The 15,893-nt window shown below is 47.5% G+C and overlaps 1 protein-coding gene across 3 annotated transcripts; it reads left to right on the top strand.

Moving 5' to 3' along the window:
* Window positions 1-154: 154 nt before the first annotated feature.
* On the top strand, window positions 155-14,944 carry hira (histone cell cycle regulator a). Of its 3 annotated transcripts, XM_079269488.1 has the most exons (25): window positions 155-287; window positions 2,325-2,387; window positions 2,505-2,615; window positions 3,979-4,069; window positions 4,201-4,295; window positions 5,012-5,107; window positions 5,361-5,521; window positions 5,660-5,827; window positions 5,923-6,036; window positions 6,301-6,371; window positions 7,229-7,334; window positions 7,468-7,692; window positions 7,802-7,887; window positions 7,964-8,155; window positions 8,249-8,392; window positions 8,478-8,700; window positions 8,970-9,068; window positions 9,477-9,625; window positions 9,711-9,872; window positions 10,119-10,177; window positions 11,123-11,228; window positions 11,314-11,436; window positions 11,649-11,812; window positions 11,888-11,976; window positions 12,881-14,944. In XM_079269488.1, the coding sequence occupies exons 1-25, from the start codon at window positions 251-253 to the stop codon at window positions 12,995-12,997; spliced, it is 3,051 nt and encodes a 1,016-aa protein (XP_079125614.1). In that variant the 5' UTR covers window positions 155-250; the 3' UTR covers window positions 12,998-14,944. The 3 variants fall into 3 exon arrangements, with proteins under 3 accessions (XP_079125614.1, XP_079125613.1, XP_079125612.1); XM_079269487.1 differs by having other exon boundaries at window positions 7,964-8,392; window positions 8,481-8,700; XM_079269486.1 differs by having other exon boundaries at window positions 7,964-8,392.
* The last annotated feature ends 949 nt before the right edge of the window (window positions 14,945-15,893 follow it).

Genomic DNA, 15,893 nt, shown 5'->3' with positions numbered 1-15,893 from the left:
GTCCGCGGTCAAAAAACAACGGAAACACTTCCTGGTGTCACGTCTTTTGTCTTCCGGACTCGGAGCTGCACTATCTTGCCCCACTTTGCTCGGGTTTTTCGGGGAGATGCTGCCGCAGAGATGGAGGAGTTGAATCTCAAAAACAACAAAGTGTCGGACGGAGTTTGAGACAAAGGGAGGAGTGGAGTGGAGGTGGCGGCGGTTAGCGTTATATATATATTTAAATATATATATATGATTTAAGTTGAAAATGAAGCTGCTGAAGCCGAGCTGGGTGAGCCACAACGGTAAGCTTTGTGCAGGAATCTGTTGGACCAAGTTGGGCTTTTGTTGTCGGTGGAGGGAGGATTGATAAGGAGGCATCATGGTGGTGGTGGTCGACACTTGTTTGACTTGTTTGTCACTTAATAGTCACTCGCACACCGCGGACGTGAACCCTGCAACTGAACACACACGTCTGGTGTTTCTGTCACTTATCAGCATCACTCTTTTGATTCTTAAATGTCTTATAATGTTTGCTAACCTTAGCTAGCTTAGCTAGTTAGCCCACCCACCCGGCTAGCCTGACGTTAGCTCACTTAAAGTACTGTTATGTTTGTCTGTGCACTATATTTTATATTTTATGCTACATTTTAATATGTTTCTATTTGTTTGCACGGTGTTGATTGTTTTAATGTTGTGCACCACCCACCAGGTCAAATTCCTTGTATGTGCATCATACTTTGGCAAATAAACGGTTCTGATTCTGCGATTAACTGACAAAATGACCCACGTTGAAGTCTCAGAGTGAGCTAACGTTATAGTTTAACGTTCAACACGAAATCTGTGTTTTAAACAAACACCTTGTTTAGTGACAGAGAACGAGCTCGATATGGAGCCACGAAAAGTGTCTCCAAGCTGTCAGTTTAAGATAAGATGACATTATCCTTTATTAGTCCCACAGTGGGGACATTTACAGGACTACAGCAGCATAGTGGAATATATATATATATATATATATATATATATATATATATATATATATATATATATATATATATACACACACACAGTATAGTGCAAACAAGAGACATAGTAAAAAACAATTATTATAAATAAGTAATAAAACGGTAAAGAATATTATATATGTAAAAAAATCCACAATAACTCAAATATATATATATATATATATATATATATATATATATATATACAGAAGGATTGTTGTGTTGTAATGTTATATATCCAGACAGACAGTTTGGTGAAAGTTAACCGTTGGTCGATGTAATGGCCTGAATTTTGTCTGCAGCTGACGATTGATGTCATTGGAGTGAAGTTTTTAGGTTTCTATATCTTTGAGATATATATATTGCCGCGGTATGTTGCACACACGAGGGATTTGACATGGCCTTATTCTATCCAAAATATGACACTGTTCCTTACCAAAGAAACAGCTAGATTCAGAAGTAGAAAGAACAAATCACACAGATCATTAGACAACCTGGCATTGTTACTGCATTCGTTCTTAGCAATTGTCATTTAATCTCCAATTTCTTTTAGCAAAACATGCTACAAACACATCCCCATCATACGTATATGAGGGCTGATAATAAGAAGATTACAAACAATCATTTACTCTGCTACATGGTGGTGTTGTACGTTAGTGCGTCGGACCAACTGTCCAAAACCCAAAGATATTACGTTTATAATGATATAAACAAAGTGAGAGTTTTGAGAAATTAAATATATCATCTGAGTTATTTCACACGTTGGTTTGTTTTACAATCTGAGAATCCACAGTCACTAACAAAACCAGGAGCCGTGTCAGGTCGTGGTTCATGCTGTGACTTAATGGAATCCTCCATCAGATAGAGCCGGGAAACATCTTGATATTACATGAATATGACGTGAGACGAGGCGTTAGATTTTAGATATGGTAATATGTCAGTAAGTGTTGTATTACACGTCTTACCAGACGGTTGTATCTGTTTTATTTGCCTTTACCCACTTAGTGATTCTATCCATACTGTTCATTACTTATCAAATGATCTCAATGTGTAAATATTCAGTAAGAGCACCAATAGTCGACCCACAGTATCGTTGTAACATCACCCTCCGGGTCTAACGTGATACTAGATTGTCTCCGTGTCGCTCAGCTCTACCGTCAGGCCGACAGTAAGAAGAGTACTGTGATATTCCTGTGTTACGTTGAAATGGGTCCCTGATAATGTATCAGTTATTATTGATTATCAGTCTGTGATATCGCTCCACAGCGTCTGTTGTTTGTTTACCTTTGAATCCGTTAAAACTGTGATTTGACAAACGTCCTTCAATGTGTTTCACAGGCAAACCCATATTTTCGGTTGACATCCATCCCGATGGGACAAAGTTTGCAACCGGTGGGCAAGGTAAGACCCGTGCCTTCGTTCACATCCTGTGGGATTTTCAAAATAAAACCCAACGCTGCCGTTATCGTGCCGGCATGAAACAAACGATGTGTCTTGATGTTGGATGTGTTTTCTCAGGAGAGGACTCTGGGAAGGTGATGATCTGGAACATGGCGCCGGTCCTCAGAGATGAGGACGAGAAGAACGAGAATATTCCCAAGATGCTTTGCCAGATGGACAACCACCTCGGTAAACCGGTACCACTGATACTACAGTGTTTGTACCACTGATACTACAGTGTTTGTACCACTGATACTACAGTATTTGTACCACTGATACTACAGTGTTTGTACCACTGATACTACAGTGTTTGTACCACTGATACTACAGTATTTGTACCACTGATACTACAGTGTTTGTACCACTGATACTACAGTGTTTGTACCACTGATACTACAGTGTTTGTACCACTGATACTACAGTATTTGTACCACTGATACTACAGTGTTTGTACCACTGATACTACAGTATTTGTACCACTGATACTACAGTGTTTGTACCACTGATACTACAGTATTTGTACCACTGATACTACTGTATTTGTACCACTGATACTACAGTATTTGTACCACTGATACTACAGTATTTGTACCACTGATACTACAGTATTTGTACCACTGATACTACTGTATTTGTACCACTGATACTACAGTATTTGTACCACTGATACTACAGTATTTGTACCACTGATACTACTGTATTTGTACCACTGATACTACAGTATTTGTACCACTGATACTACTGTATTTGTACCACTGATACTACTGTATTTGTACCACTGATACTACTGTATTTGTACCACTGATACTACTGTATTTGTACCACTGATACTACTGTATTTATTTCACTGATACTACTGTATTTATTTCACTGATACTACAGTATTTATTTCACTGATACTACAGTATTTATTTCACTGATACTACAGTATTTGTACCACTGATACTACTGTATTTATTTCACTGATACTACAGTATTTATTTCACTGATACTACAGTATTTGTACCACTGATACTACTGTATTTATTTCACTGATACTACAGTATTTATTTCACTGATACTACAGTATTTATAACACTAATACCACTGTATTTGTACCACTGATACTACAGTATTTGTACCACTGATACTACAGTATTTGTACCACTCTACAACCCCTGCATTCACATCTGCTGTGTGTCCAGCTATGAATAGTAATATATATATATATATATATATATATATATATATATATATATATATATATATATATATATATATATATATATATATATATATATATATTTATATTTATACTTCATGCCTGCAGCCTGAAAGTCTGAGAAGTTTAACTCTTCTTCATATTTTATTCTCCTCCACGGACAACCTCCGCTGCTCAGTGTCCGCTGTGTGTCTGCACTCGTTTGATTGTGTTCCAATCAAACGACCGCGCGGTCAGATTTAATAACGCGACCTCCTGCGCCGCTATACTGCAGGCGCCGTTATTAATGCCTCGTCAGCACAAATCCATGCAGGGCAGATTCATGACCCGGGTGTATTTCTGTCTCTGCAGCGTGTGTGAACTGTGTGCGCTGGTCCAACAACGGGCTGTACCTGGCATCAGGAGGAGACGACAAGCTGGTCATGGTGTGGAAGAGAGCTGCGTACGTACACACACACACACACACACACACACACACGGTGGTCAGACGGATGATTTAGAAAGTCATGTTGCATTTTTAGAGGAATTTTCAGACACTTTTTGTAAATTCAAATGAAGTGTGTGTGTGTGTAGATTCATCGGCCCGACCACAGTGTTCGGGTCGAGCAGTAAGCTGGCCAACGTGGAGCAGTGGAGGTGTGTCACCATCCTGAGGAACCACACTGGAGGTAACGCACACACACACACACTCTGATATACATGTACACACACAACGTTAAGGCTGCTCTGAGCGATCGCCATGGGGGGAGGAGGAGAGAGGAGGAGAGGAGGGGGAGGAGAGAGAGGAGAGGGGGGAGGAGGAGGAGAGAGGGGAGAGGAGGGGGGAGGAGAGGGGAGAGGAGGGGGGAGGAGGGGGAGGAGAGAGGAGGGAGGAGAGAGGAGGGGAGGAGAGGAGGGGGGAGGAGAGGGGAGGAGAGAGAGTAGAGGGGGGAGGAGGAGGAGAGAGGGGGGAGGGGGGAGGAGAGGAGAGAGGAGGGAGGAGAGGAGAGAGGAGGGAGGAGAGGAGGGAGGAGAGGAGGGAGGAGAGGAGAGAGGGAGGAGGAGAGAGGAGGGAGGGGAGGAGAGGGGGGAGGAGAGAGGAGGGAGGGGAGGAGGGGGAGGTGGTTCTAGTCATGATAGTTCTGTCTCCATAGAGGAGCAGGACTTTATATTACAGTGAAGATCAAGACCACACAGAGCACAATGTAAAGTTTCAGAGGGTTAAGTAGTAATATGTCTTGAGACTCAGGCAGTGGTGTGTGTGTGTGTGTGTGTGTGTGTGTGTGTGTGTGTGTGTGTGTGTGTGTGTGTGTGTGTGTGTGTGTGTGTGTGTGTGTGTGTGTGTGTGTGTGTGTGTGTGTGTGTGTGTGTGTGTGTGTGTGTGTGTGTGTGTGTGTGTTGGTAGATGTGATGGACGTGGCGTGGTCTCCTCATGACGTGTGGCTGGCCTCCTGCAGCGTGGACAACACCATCGTCATCTGGAACGCTCGCAAGTTTCCAGGTAAACTCCTGAAACCTCTGCATACTGTAATTTATACGGCAGTTTTAGTTTTTTTATGCCTTCAGTCAAAGGTGACGTGATCAAGTTGCTCATCTTGCCTGACTGATGCGTTCAAACCTAAGTATTCCTGAGATAAGTAAAGGCAGTAGATCTACATACTTGAGAAGCTGAAGCTCTGAACGTTTGGTCGTGAATAACGTGTCGTCAGAGACGTCTCACTCATCCTGTCTCCGTCTCCTTTGTGTCCGTCCAGAGATGGTGACTTGTCTGCGAGGACACACCGGGCTGGTCAAAGGTCTGACGTGGGATCCGGTGGGGAAATACATCGCCTCGCAGGCCGACGACCACAGCCTGAGAGTGTGGAGGACGGTGGACTGGCAGATGGAGGCCAACATCACCAAACCCTTCAACGAGGTACAGGGACAGTCGGGCCTCATTACTTTGAACATCTGCATTTGTCTCGTCTCGTCCGCATGCTCTCCGGCCCGTTCTTCCACACGCACGGTTCACTCACGAGGGTTTGACCACAGTTCTCTCGTCTCTGTGTGTCAGTGTGGAGGGACGACCCACGTCCTGCGTCTGTCCTGGTCTCCAGACGGTCAGTACCTGGTGTCGGCTCACGCCATGAACAACTCCGGCCCCACCGCTCAGATCGTGGAGAGAGACGGCTGGAAGACCAACATGGACTTCGTGGGCCACCGTAAAGCTGTGACCGTGGTGGTGAGGACGTTTGAGCCTCACGTTCAGCCTTCGCCTGTGCACTTCAGCCCCGCGGCTCATCGGCACGCTGACTCATCTGGTTTCTGTCTCCGTAGAAATTCAACCCGAAGATCTTCAAGAAGAAGCAGAAGAACGGCAGCGCCCCGAAACCCGGCTGTCCGTACTGCTGCTGCGCCGTCGGCAGCAAAGACCGATCGCTCTCCGTCTGGGTCAGTTTGTTTTAGGAAATGTTAATACGTCCAAGTCCAGCACCGGGGACGCAGGTTCCTCAGTCAGGTTGCAGATTTCAAGCCAAATCTTCAGTTGTTCACGGTTTGTATCTTTTTTCTGACCCCAAACCTGTCAAACACCTGGCAAACACCTGGCAAACACCTGGCAAACACCTGGCAAACACCTGCCAAATATCCCGTCATAGTTTCTGTGTATTTCCTGACGATACGATCGTTTCCTGTCCGTCTGTCTCCCCTCTTCAGCTGACCTCTCTGAAGCGCCCCCTGGTGGTCATCCACGATCTGTTCGATAAATCCATTATGGACATTTCCTGGTGAGTCACGTGTGCATTAGTGTGTCCGTTAGCGTGCGTTAGTGTGTGCGTTAGCGTGCGTTAGCGTGCGTTAGTGTGTGCGTTAGTGTGTGCGTTAGCGTGCGTTAGTGTGTGCGTTAGTGTGTGCGTTAGTGTGTGCGTTAGTGTGTGCGTTAGCGTGCGTTAGCGTGCGTTAGTGTGTGCGTTAGCGTGCGTTAGTGTGTGTTAGTGTGTGCGTTAGCGTGCGTTAGCGTGCGTTAGCGTGCGTTAGTGTGTGCGTTAGCGTGCGTTAGCGTGCGTTAGTGTGTGCGTTAGTGTGTGTTAGTGTGTGCGTTAGCGTGCGTTAGCGTGCGTTAGTGTGTGCGTTAGCGTGCGTTAGTGTGTGTTAGTGTGCGTTAGTGTGTGCGTTAGCGTGCGTTAGCGTGCGTTAGCGTGCGTTAGTGTGTGCGTTAGTGTGTGCGTTAGTGTGCGCGTTAGTGTGTGCGTTAGTGTGTGCGTTAGTGTGCGTTAGCGTGCGTTAGCGTGCGTTAGTGTGCGTTAGTGTGTGCGTTAGCGTGCGTTAGTGTCTCCCCCTGTGAGGTTGTCGTCACTGTTGCGCAGACGCAACATTGAGATGAGGTCAAAGAAGCTCCGCAGCTACATTTACATCGTTTAAAATAGGGCTGTAGTGAACAGTGTGAAGCTGGTGTTAATGCAGCTTCTTTGTATTTGTTTGTACGTTTGTTTGTACGTGTGTTCGTTGTGATCAAAGCCGGTATTTCTGCACAGAAGATCCGGCTACACTCATTCATGATTGCACGACGGAAACAAACGCCTCCTCGCGACTCCTCTGTGAATGTAGCGTCCGCCCCTCTGAGTCCGATGTGTTTGTGTGTCAGGACTCTGACGGGTCTGGGGATGTTGGTGTGTTCCATGGACGGGACGGTGGCCTACCTGGACTTCTCTCTGGACGAACTGGGAGACCCGCTGAACGAGGAGGAGAAGGTTCGTCGCCCTCCATCAGAGAATCACACAAACGCACCGAACTTAGTTATTTAACTCTGAGACTGAAACTATTCTTTGTTCGGCACGATCAAGAACCCAAATGAACCCTCCCTCTCTCTCCTCTGGCGTACAGAACAGCATCCACCAGAACATCTACGGGAAGAGTCTGGCGATCACCAGCACCGAGGCTCAGCTCTCCACCACCATCATCGAGAACCCCGAGATGCTCAAATACCAGCAGGAGCGGCAGAGCTCGGCCCAGCAGGCCAACTCGGGGCCGAGCGGCGCCGGGCCCGAGTCCGCGGCCCCCAAACTCAACAGCGTGATGAACGGAGAGTCTCTGGAGGACATCAGGAAGGTGAGACGAGCAGCGCTGAGCGTTGGACGCAGGCTGAACCGCGGTATCGGCTCATGTACTGATATTCAGCTTAACTTCCTTCATGTGTTCTCTTTTCGTGGTCTTGCAGAACCTTCTGAAGAAGCAGGTGGAGACGAGAACCCCAGACGGCAGAAGACGAATCACGCCGCTCTGCATCGCTCAGCTGGACACCGGGTAGGGAACGCATCCGAGCGCTATGGCGGCCCGGAGAGTAAGAATAAAGACTAATAGTCCCGTCTTCTCTCTGCAGGGACTTCTCTCCGGCTCTGTTCAACAGCGCTCCCATCCTGCCCTCGGGCTCCTCCATGTCCAACCAGCTCACCTCCCAGCTCAGCTCCGACTCCAGCCCGGGACAGGCCTCTTCTCTGGGCCTGAGGCCCGGCCACGACCCCATGCTCACCTCGCCTCCGGCCAACAGCGCCGCCAAGGGGCTGGAGGACGGGTACGAGCGGACTTCTTCTGTGGTGTTGTCATCTGTCAATACTGACCCTCCATTCGAGTCACTCTGGATCTTCTCTTCTTCTCTCTGCTCCAGTGTGAAGTCCAGTCTGCTGCTCACCTCCGCCTCCAAGATCGAGCCGATGAAGGCTTTGGACTCCAGGTTCACAGAGAGGTCAAAGGCCACGCCGGGGGTCACCGCCACCATCTCCTCCATAGTCGGACTGGTGCCTCTGGACAGGTGAGTGACTCAGTGTAAGGGGAGAGGAGGAGTTAAAGAAAGGACAAACGTCCCTAAATCAACGGGACTTTGTGTTTCCGTCCAGCAGGCCAAAGGACGGCATCTCCGCCCTGAAAGACCTGAAAACCAAAGACGACACCAGCAGCGACAGCGAGGACAAGATGGCCTCCATCAACAAGAACCTGTCGTTCAGCAAGAGGAAGCCCGAGCTGCTGATGGACGGAGGAGACGGGGTGGTGGAGAAGAGGAAGAAGGGACGGCCCAGGAAAGACAAGATGGCCGCCCCCACCGCCCAGCCCTTCACTCAGGTAGAGAGACGGAGGGAGAAGACGAGCATCGATGAACTATATTCATCCTTTTTATGAGAACATTAATAAAGCAAAGAGGAAGAACATGTGACTTTAATACGGCACGTAGAGAGAACTCTACCGTGTCTCTCACAGATGGTTTAGTTCTGGAAAGTCAGTCAAAGCTTCTTGTTGCTCTGATGTTTTTCCAAGTTGTCTGGTCAAAGCTGCCTTTGTGCAGATGTGCTTGATGAGCGGTGGATGAATGTGTTGTCGCTCCTCTTCCTCAGATATCTCCTCCAGTGGAGCGGGAGCCCAGCAGGGTGGCGGCTCCTGTAGCTGCTCTCAAACTACCGACGCCGAGTATAAAGAAGGCCTTCAGTCTGCAGGTAACTGCGTGCGTGCGTGTGTGTGTGTGTGTGTGTGTGTGTGTGTGTGCGTGCGTGCGTGTGTACAATAGAACGTAATAAATAAAGAGGACGTTATCAGTCGGTCATCAAAGCGTCGGGTGAATATTCAACAGAAGAGTTGAGCAGGCCTGTGTAGTGTAGTGAATGTCTCGGGGGTCCCGGCTTTGATGAGCATCTGATCATCTCCCTCTACTGGTGACCAGTGGGAACACACACAAGCATCCATCTCTTTCTACCCACAATTCCTCATGTTTCTGCAGTTTGTTTACACAGTTCAGCTCCTCGGAACGATTGACGACGCAGGTGTTTGTGTTATTGACTGACCTGTTGGGATGCCGCTGTGTCTCACCTGTTGGCAGTGTGTAGTTAATGCGTGCGTGTGTGCAGGTGAGCATGGAGCCCTCGGTGTTCCTGGAGGTGGAGAACGAGGTGTCGCTGGTCGCGGGTTCGAAGCTCAGCCAGCTGCGGTGCTCCAGAGACGGCCGAGACTGGAACACGCTGCTGCCCAGCTCGGTGGTCACGGCTGCAGGGAGCAGGTACGAGGCTCCCCGGGACGGTGTGAGACTATGGTGCTATGGCACTGAGCTTCAATAAATAACTGAATCCCCCCCCCCCCCCCAGCGACGTCATCGCCGTCGCCTGCCAGGACAGGATGTTGTCGGTGTTCTCTTCCTGTGGGCGGCGGCTCCTCCCGGCCATCCAGCTGGCCACGCCTGCCTCGGCCCTGCACTGCTCCGCCCACTTCGTCATGGCGCTGACGGCTGGAGCGACGCTGTCCGTCTGGTCGGTGGACTTTATCTGTTTTCATTGATTTATTGTCTGGTATTTTCCCCACATGTAGACTGATGTGGAACATGTGTCTCAGACCTGTGGCACAAACGTAAGTGCGCTACAGAGACCTTGACATGTTGATTGTAACTTCTCCTCCTGTAGCAGTGGATAGAAAGCCGATTCAGTGGAGGTTGTTGACGTAGAGCTGTGCGAGAGCAGCCATGTTGTTTCATGAATCAGCTGTCTGTCTGTGTGCAGGGACGTTCAGAGACAGAAGGCTCTGGTGAAGAACGAGTCTCTGCTGACCATTTTATCTGGTGAGACGTGTGATGATGCAGGAAGAGTTTTTAGGAATAAACGTAACTGTCCTGGAAGAAGATGATCCACAGTACAGAGCTGGAGTCGGTTCATTTAAAACAGAAACCAGTTCCAGCACCGAACTCCCCTGAAAGGATATTGACCCTGTTAAGTACAGCTGTAAGCAGGAGACAACCTCCGGTTCCTTCAGTGAAGCCAAAGCTTCACGCGTTAAAGCTGCATTCTCTCTAATGTCCACCAGGGGGCGACTCCTCTGGTTGTATAGAAGTCTATAGAAAATGACTCTACTTCTCTCTTGATTTATTCCCTCAGTAAACATTGTAAACATGAGTTTATGTCTCAATCTCTAGTTTCAAGTCTTCTTCAATACAGCATGATGTTCATTTAGTACATTATGCTCCATTTAGAGTCACACAGACCATAAAGCAGGGGATGCTTTAGGGCGGGGCTACTGTGATTGACAGGTCTCTATTAGTCACTTCAACCCTTTCGTAGTGTGTTTACACTTCACGGAAGTCAATATTAACGTTTTGATTCAGCGTTGTGTTGTACTTAGCTCCAGCCTCTCGTCACTTCTGGTTGCAAAAAACAAAGATGGCGACGGCCAAAACGCTGAACTCGAGGCTTCAAAACATCATCGGTCCACAAACCGATGGGTGACGTCACAATAACTACGTCCACTTATACAGTCTATATGCACAGAACCAGGCTAGCTGCTTCCAGCCTTTATGCTAAGCTAGGCTATCCACATCCTGACTCCAGCTCTGTGCTCAACACACACTCATTGAAATAAAGCAAATAAATGTATTTCCTACCGATTTAATTGTAATCTTCCTCTTGATGATGATGATCCATAACAAGTGTTCATCCAGTCGTGTGTGTGTGTGTGTGTGTGTGTGTGTGTGTGTGTGTGTGTGTGTGTGTGTGTGTGTGTGTGTGTGTAGGTGCTGACACCACAGTGTCTCAGTCTCTGCTGACCCAGCATGGAGTCCCCGTCATCGGACTGTCCAACGGGAAGTCCTACTGCTTCAGCTCCTCCCTGGAGACGTGGTGAGACACGGCTGATGATGATGGTTGGAAGTGAGACTTGTGGAGTGAGACTGAAGCATTAAACGTCTCCCACTGTCTCTCTCAGGACTCTGATAGCGGACAAAGGAGACTCTATGGTCCAGTGTGCGGACTTCAGGAGCTGCCTGCCTTCCCACGATGCACCTGTGTCCTCGGGGCCGCTGGCTGTCATGCAGGGACGCAACCTCAAGTAGGAACAGCAATATGAACAGGGGTGGGAATCTCCAGGCACGATGAGGGCTACGATGGGATTATCAAACATCGAGAATCAATTTACATTTCAGTTCCAAACTTCAGATTTTTCCTGCATCTAAGAATCTGTGTTTTTTTTATATCACATCTCCCGCTTCTCAAATGTAACAAAGAGGTAAATGAGTCCGTCTGTCTCTCTTGTCCCTGCAGCGCCGGGCGGCTGGCGTCCCGCCTGTCCTCCACCCCTCACCACCTGCAGCAGAGCATGACGCTGGCCTTCCTGGAGAACCAGCTGGCGTCCGCTCTCACCCTGCAGTCGGCGCAGGAGTACCGCTACTGGCTGCTCATCTACGCCCGCTTCCTCGTCAACGAAGGTAACCGACTCTTCCATGAGCGTCATTCTGCAGTGAAAGAGCGCTTTGAACACAGCTGTGTGTGTGTGTTCCCAGGCTCAGAGCATCGTCTCAGAGAGCTGTGTAAGGAGCTGCTGGGTCCCGTCCACAAATCAGCCGCCACGGCCTGGGAGCCCACCACTCTGGTACGACCTTTTTCCTTCCACTCATAGAACCAATGTCTTCAGGCCTTCACACTGCGGGGGGGACATGTCGACTACACACGAAGATGCTCAGAATATTACTCATCAAAACAATCAGTGATGCAAATTTGCGACACTTGCAACGTTTGTTTCCGTTGAGAGGTTTGAATCGATTCTGCCAGGCAGAGGATCAACGAGCAGCGTCCTGTTGACCAGAGCAGCTTCTGTCTGAGGCGAAAGATACTGTCGGATATGTTTCAGTTCCCCCTCTGGTAAACACTTAGAAGTCCAGGGCTTTTATTGTGAAAGGTCAGAACAGAAGGCGTGGGTCTGGTCTGCGCTGACATTGAAAATGTTTCAGTCAAACACTGAGCTCCGCTTTCTGTTCTACGACACAACAAACACCGGCACGAACGGAGAGGAAAGGTTTCGTTTCTCTGTGTTCTTTCCTTCATGAACTACGTGAACGGAAAGCACCAATCAGCTCGACGTTATGTTGCTCGTCATCAAATATGTTCCCACGAATCAAAGAATCCTCATGAGAGAAATGCTGAGTCATGTTCGCCCGTCGTCCTCCCTGCGTCTAATGATTGTAAGACGTGATGATGCGTCTCCGGTCCGTCACACGGTGAACGCCGGCGTCTTGTTTGTTGGTACCCGTTGCTAACGAGCTAGCTTTGCTAATGAGCTAGCGTTGCTGACGAGCTAGCGTTGCAGACGAGCTAGCGTTGCAGACGAGCTAGCGTTGCAGACGAGCTAGCGTTGCTGACGAGCTAGCGTTGCTGACGAGCTAGCGTTGCTGACGAGCTAGCGTTGCTGACGAGCTAGCGTTGCTGACGAGCTAGCGTTGCTGACGAGCTAGCGTTGCTAACGAGCTAGCGTTGCTAACTGTTCTCTGTGTGTTCAGGGCCTCCGCAAGCGCGAGCTGCTGCGGGAGGTTTTACCCGTCATCGTGGAAAACCTGCGATTCCAGAGACTGTTCACCGAATACCAGGACCAGCTGGAGCTGCTGCGCAACAAATAACACACACACACACACACACACACACACACCTGGACTCATCATGAAACCGGTTCGGTTCGTCCCGGCTAAACTCTGACCGCTTTTCCTGGACTTGGGAAGAATGAAGCGCCGATCTGGCTGAAAAAATAAAACGCACATCATGAGTGTTTCTGTGAGGAACTTTGTAGAACCGACGGTCCTCGGAAGCGGCGCTGCGCCTTTTCTTTTTCTAATCACCATCTCAGTTTGAACTTTCAGTCTTTTGTCATTTGTTTCCTGCTAAATGTGCTTCTTTTTGCGGAGCTATACACCTGTCTCTGTCTCTCTCTCTCTCGCTCTCTGTCTCTCGCTCTCTGTCTCTCTCTCTCTCTCTCTCCTAATCATGGACTTAAAGAAGATGAACTTGAAGAGAGGCGGCGGCGGCAGCTGTGTGAGTCCTCCTCCCTCTGAGAGAGAGCAGTATGAATCAGAATGGATGTAAAGGAGCAATATGCTTGTACCAAAGTGAAGTTAAAGTGTAGAAACAAGCGCACGTCTGAAGGCTTCTAAAGGGGCGGAGTCTGTTTTCTGAGCGTCCTTTAAAGCGACAACGCGAATGCCAAAATGATGAGGTCACAGCGAAACAGATAATCAAGTTCACAACACCGCTGGGAAGTAGATTTACATTCTGAAACACAGGATGGACCTCTAGGGGGCGACGGAGAGCAGGAGGGCTCCGTGCAGCTGATTGGTCGGTCAAAGAGCACTTAAAGAAACAGGAAGTGACTGAAGTTAGACTTAAAGAGAGAAACTAAATAAATCGGCTGACGTGAACGTGTTGTGAAGATATAAAACAGGAATCTGAAACATGACATCAGTCCCAGTACGTTGAAGCTAGACGCCATTTTTAAACCGTTTGACATCATGTCGTTGGTCGTTTTAGCTCCGAAAATCAAAGCTGGTTAAATATCCAGACGGTTGATCATCGCTGCCCGATCCATACTGAGCACGTGCAGCTCTCACCAGAGAGCACAGACGCTAAATGACTCCTGAAATATTCCCATCATGCACTCTGATGATTGCGCGTGCTCGGTAACGTTAGCCAGAGCTAGCATGTCTGACACGGTGAAGGGGAAGTTCTCCGGCATCCACTCTCTGCATGTATTTAATCATGTTCATGAAACCCGAGTCCGCCGTACGATGACGTTTCTATCGGTCATTAACTTCAGGGATCAGAACCTAGAAGAACATTTCTCAGTGGCTCCTGTGAACTCGATCCACGTCCACGCTGACGTGTTGTAGACATCAGCCGCTGCTGTCTTCAGCCGTCTGAGGGGATGAAGGGGACATGTTGGGGACATGTTGGGGACATGTGACGTGCATCAGACGTCTCTCGTGTTGTTTCAAACATCCGGTGCTGTTTCTACTGAATCCAACAAAAGAAACTGTTTGTCAAGTGAAGCGCGGATCGTCTTCATGAAATCATGTCAACGTTTCATCACAGGTTTAATACATATGTATGTATGTATGTATGTATGTATATATATATATATGTATATATGTATACTGCATAAGTTAGTTTGACAGACATTAACGTGGCGTTTTAACAGATGAAACTCAACATGAACTTCACTTTCAGAAAACGTACTTGTTTAGCCTTTCTTTGTCCACTTCTGCACTCATCTGCCAACTCTGTGTGTCTGTGTGTATATATATGTATATGTATATATATATATATATCTCAATGCTTAGGAAGCGGGTTTACTGCTGTACTTACTGCACAGTGAGGAGAGCGAGCAGCGCCGAGGAAGAACTCCTCTTCCTCCACCGTGTGTCCAGCGTTTCTCTGTTGTTTCTGCTGTTCGTCGTTTTTAAATGTTTGTACGAGGCCGTTTGTTTTGTTTTTGTTTTCTAAGAAAAAGAAGAAAAATGGGCGGAGAGACGAGCTGGACTTTTTCTTTTGAAGAAATAAAGTGAAAAGAAACCAGATGAAGAGTTGTGTGTGTGTTTTGGTGTGTGTGTGTGAGAGAGAGAGATATGAAAGAAGTCCTCAGTCACATGACCGTGAGCATGAGTGTGATTATTGATCAGTGTATGTATTGCAGTGTAACCTGAGGTTAGTCCAGCTGATGTTCCAACAGAACCGCTGTAGTTGCCGGCGATCGCGGTCTGAGGTTCAGTGTCTCCGTTACATGTCCACCTGAGAGCACACACAACGATAACAACAATAATAAACGTGATTTATGAAGCATCTTTTATGCTCTTTTAAATCACAAAACTATTTAAACCGCTCTGTTTGTTGCAGATTATTTGTTTACACGGTAGAGAGTCCCACTCAGGGCAGATTTAACATTAAAAACGTTCCTGTTGAATCAGTCGGTATCATAAACCGATTTGTTTCAATTTTCTGGTCTACTTCACGGCAGGATGTGCAGGACAAACGGGGTTAATTCATAGCAAATGTATATCTCACACACACCCACACACTTGATGTGTTGATAAGTGTCACTTCCTGACCTCAGCACTCTGAGCTTATCTGCTGCTTTCCTCCTCTTTGACACGTCAGACATGAAAGAATAAGTCATTGGTGTCTGGATGTCTTCTGATGAGCGGATCCTTTGACTTTATTCTTCATCTTTTCCTCTCATGATGGACATTTGGTCTCCAGAAGTGCATCTCGCTACGTGGACGCTGATGAGCCTCTGTGTGTTTTCTCACAGTGAGTTGCCGACACCATGAGACAACGCTTATAATATAATATATATATATATTATATATATTCTATTTAGCTGCTTATCTAAATGTTAAACCTTTCCTCTTCTCACATATGTATTTAATCTGGAAGCTGGATTACATTTACCAAAGGTGTTTAATGTCGCTTCAGATTGTCTGTGCGTCGTCGTTATCCACGTGTTTGGATCTCTTACTGAAGTAGAAG

Source organism: Melanostigma gelatinosum (assembly GCF_949748355.1).
Source record: "Melanostigma gelatinosum genome assembly, chromosome: 6".
Taxonomy (NCBI): domain Eukaryota; kingdom Metazoa; phylum Chordata; class Actinopteri; order Perciformes; family Zoarcidae; genus Melanostigma; species Melanostigma gelatinosum.
This window is presented reverse-complemented; position numbering and strand designations above follow the sequence as displayed.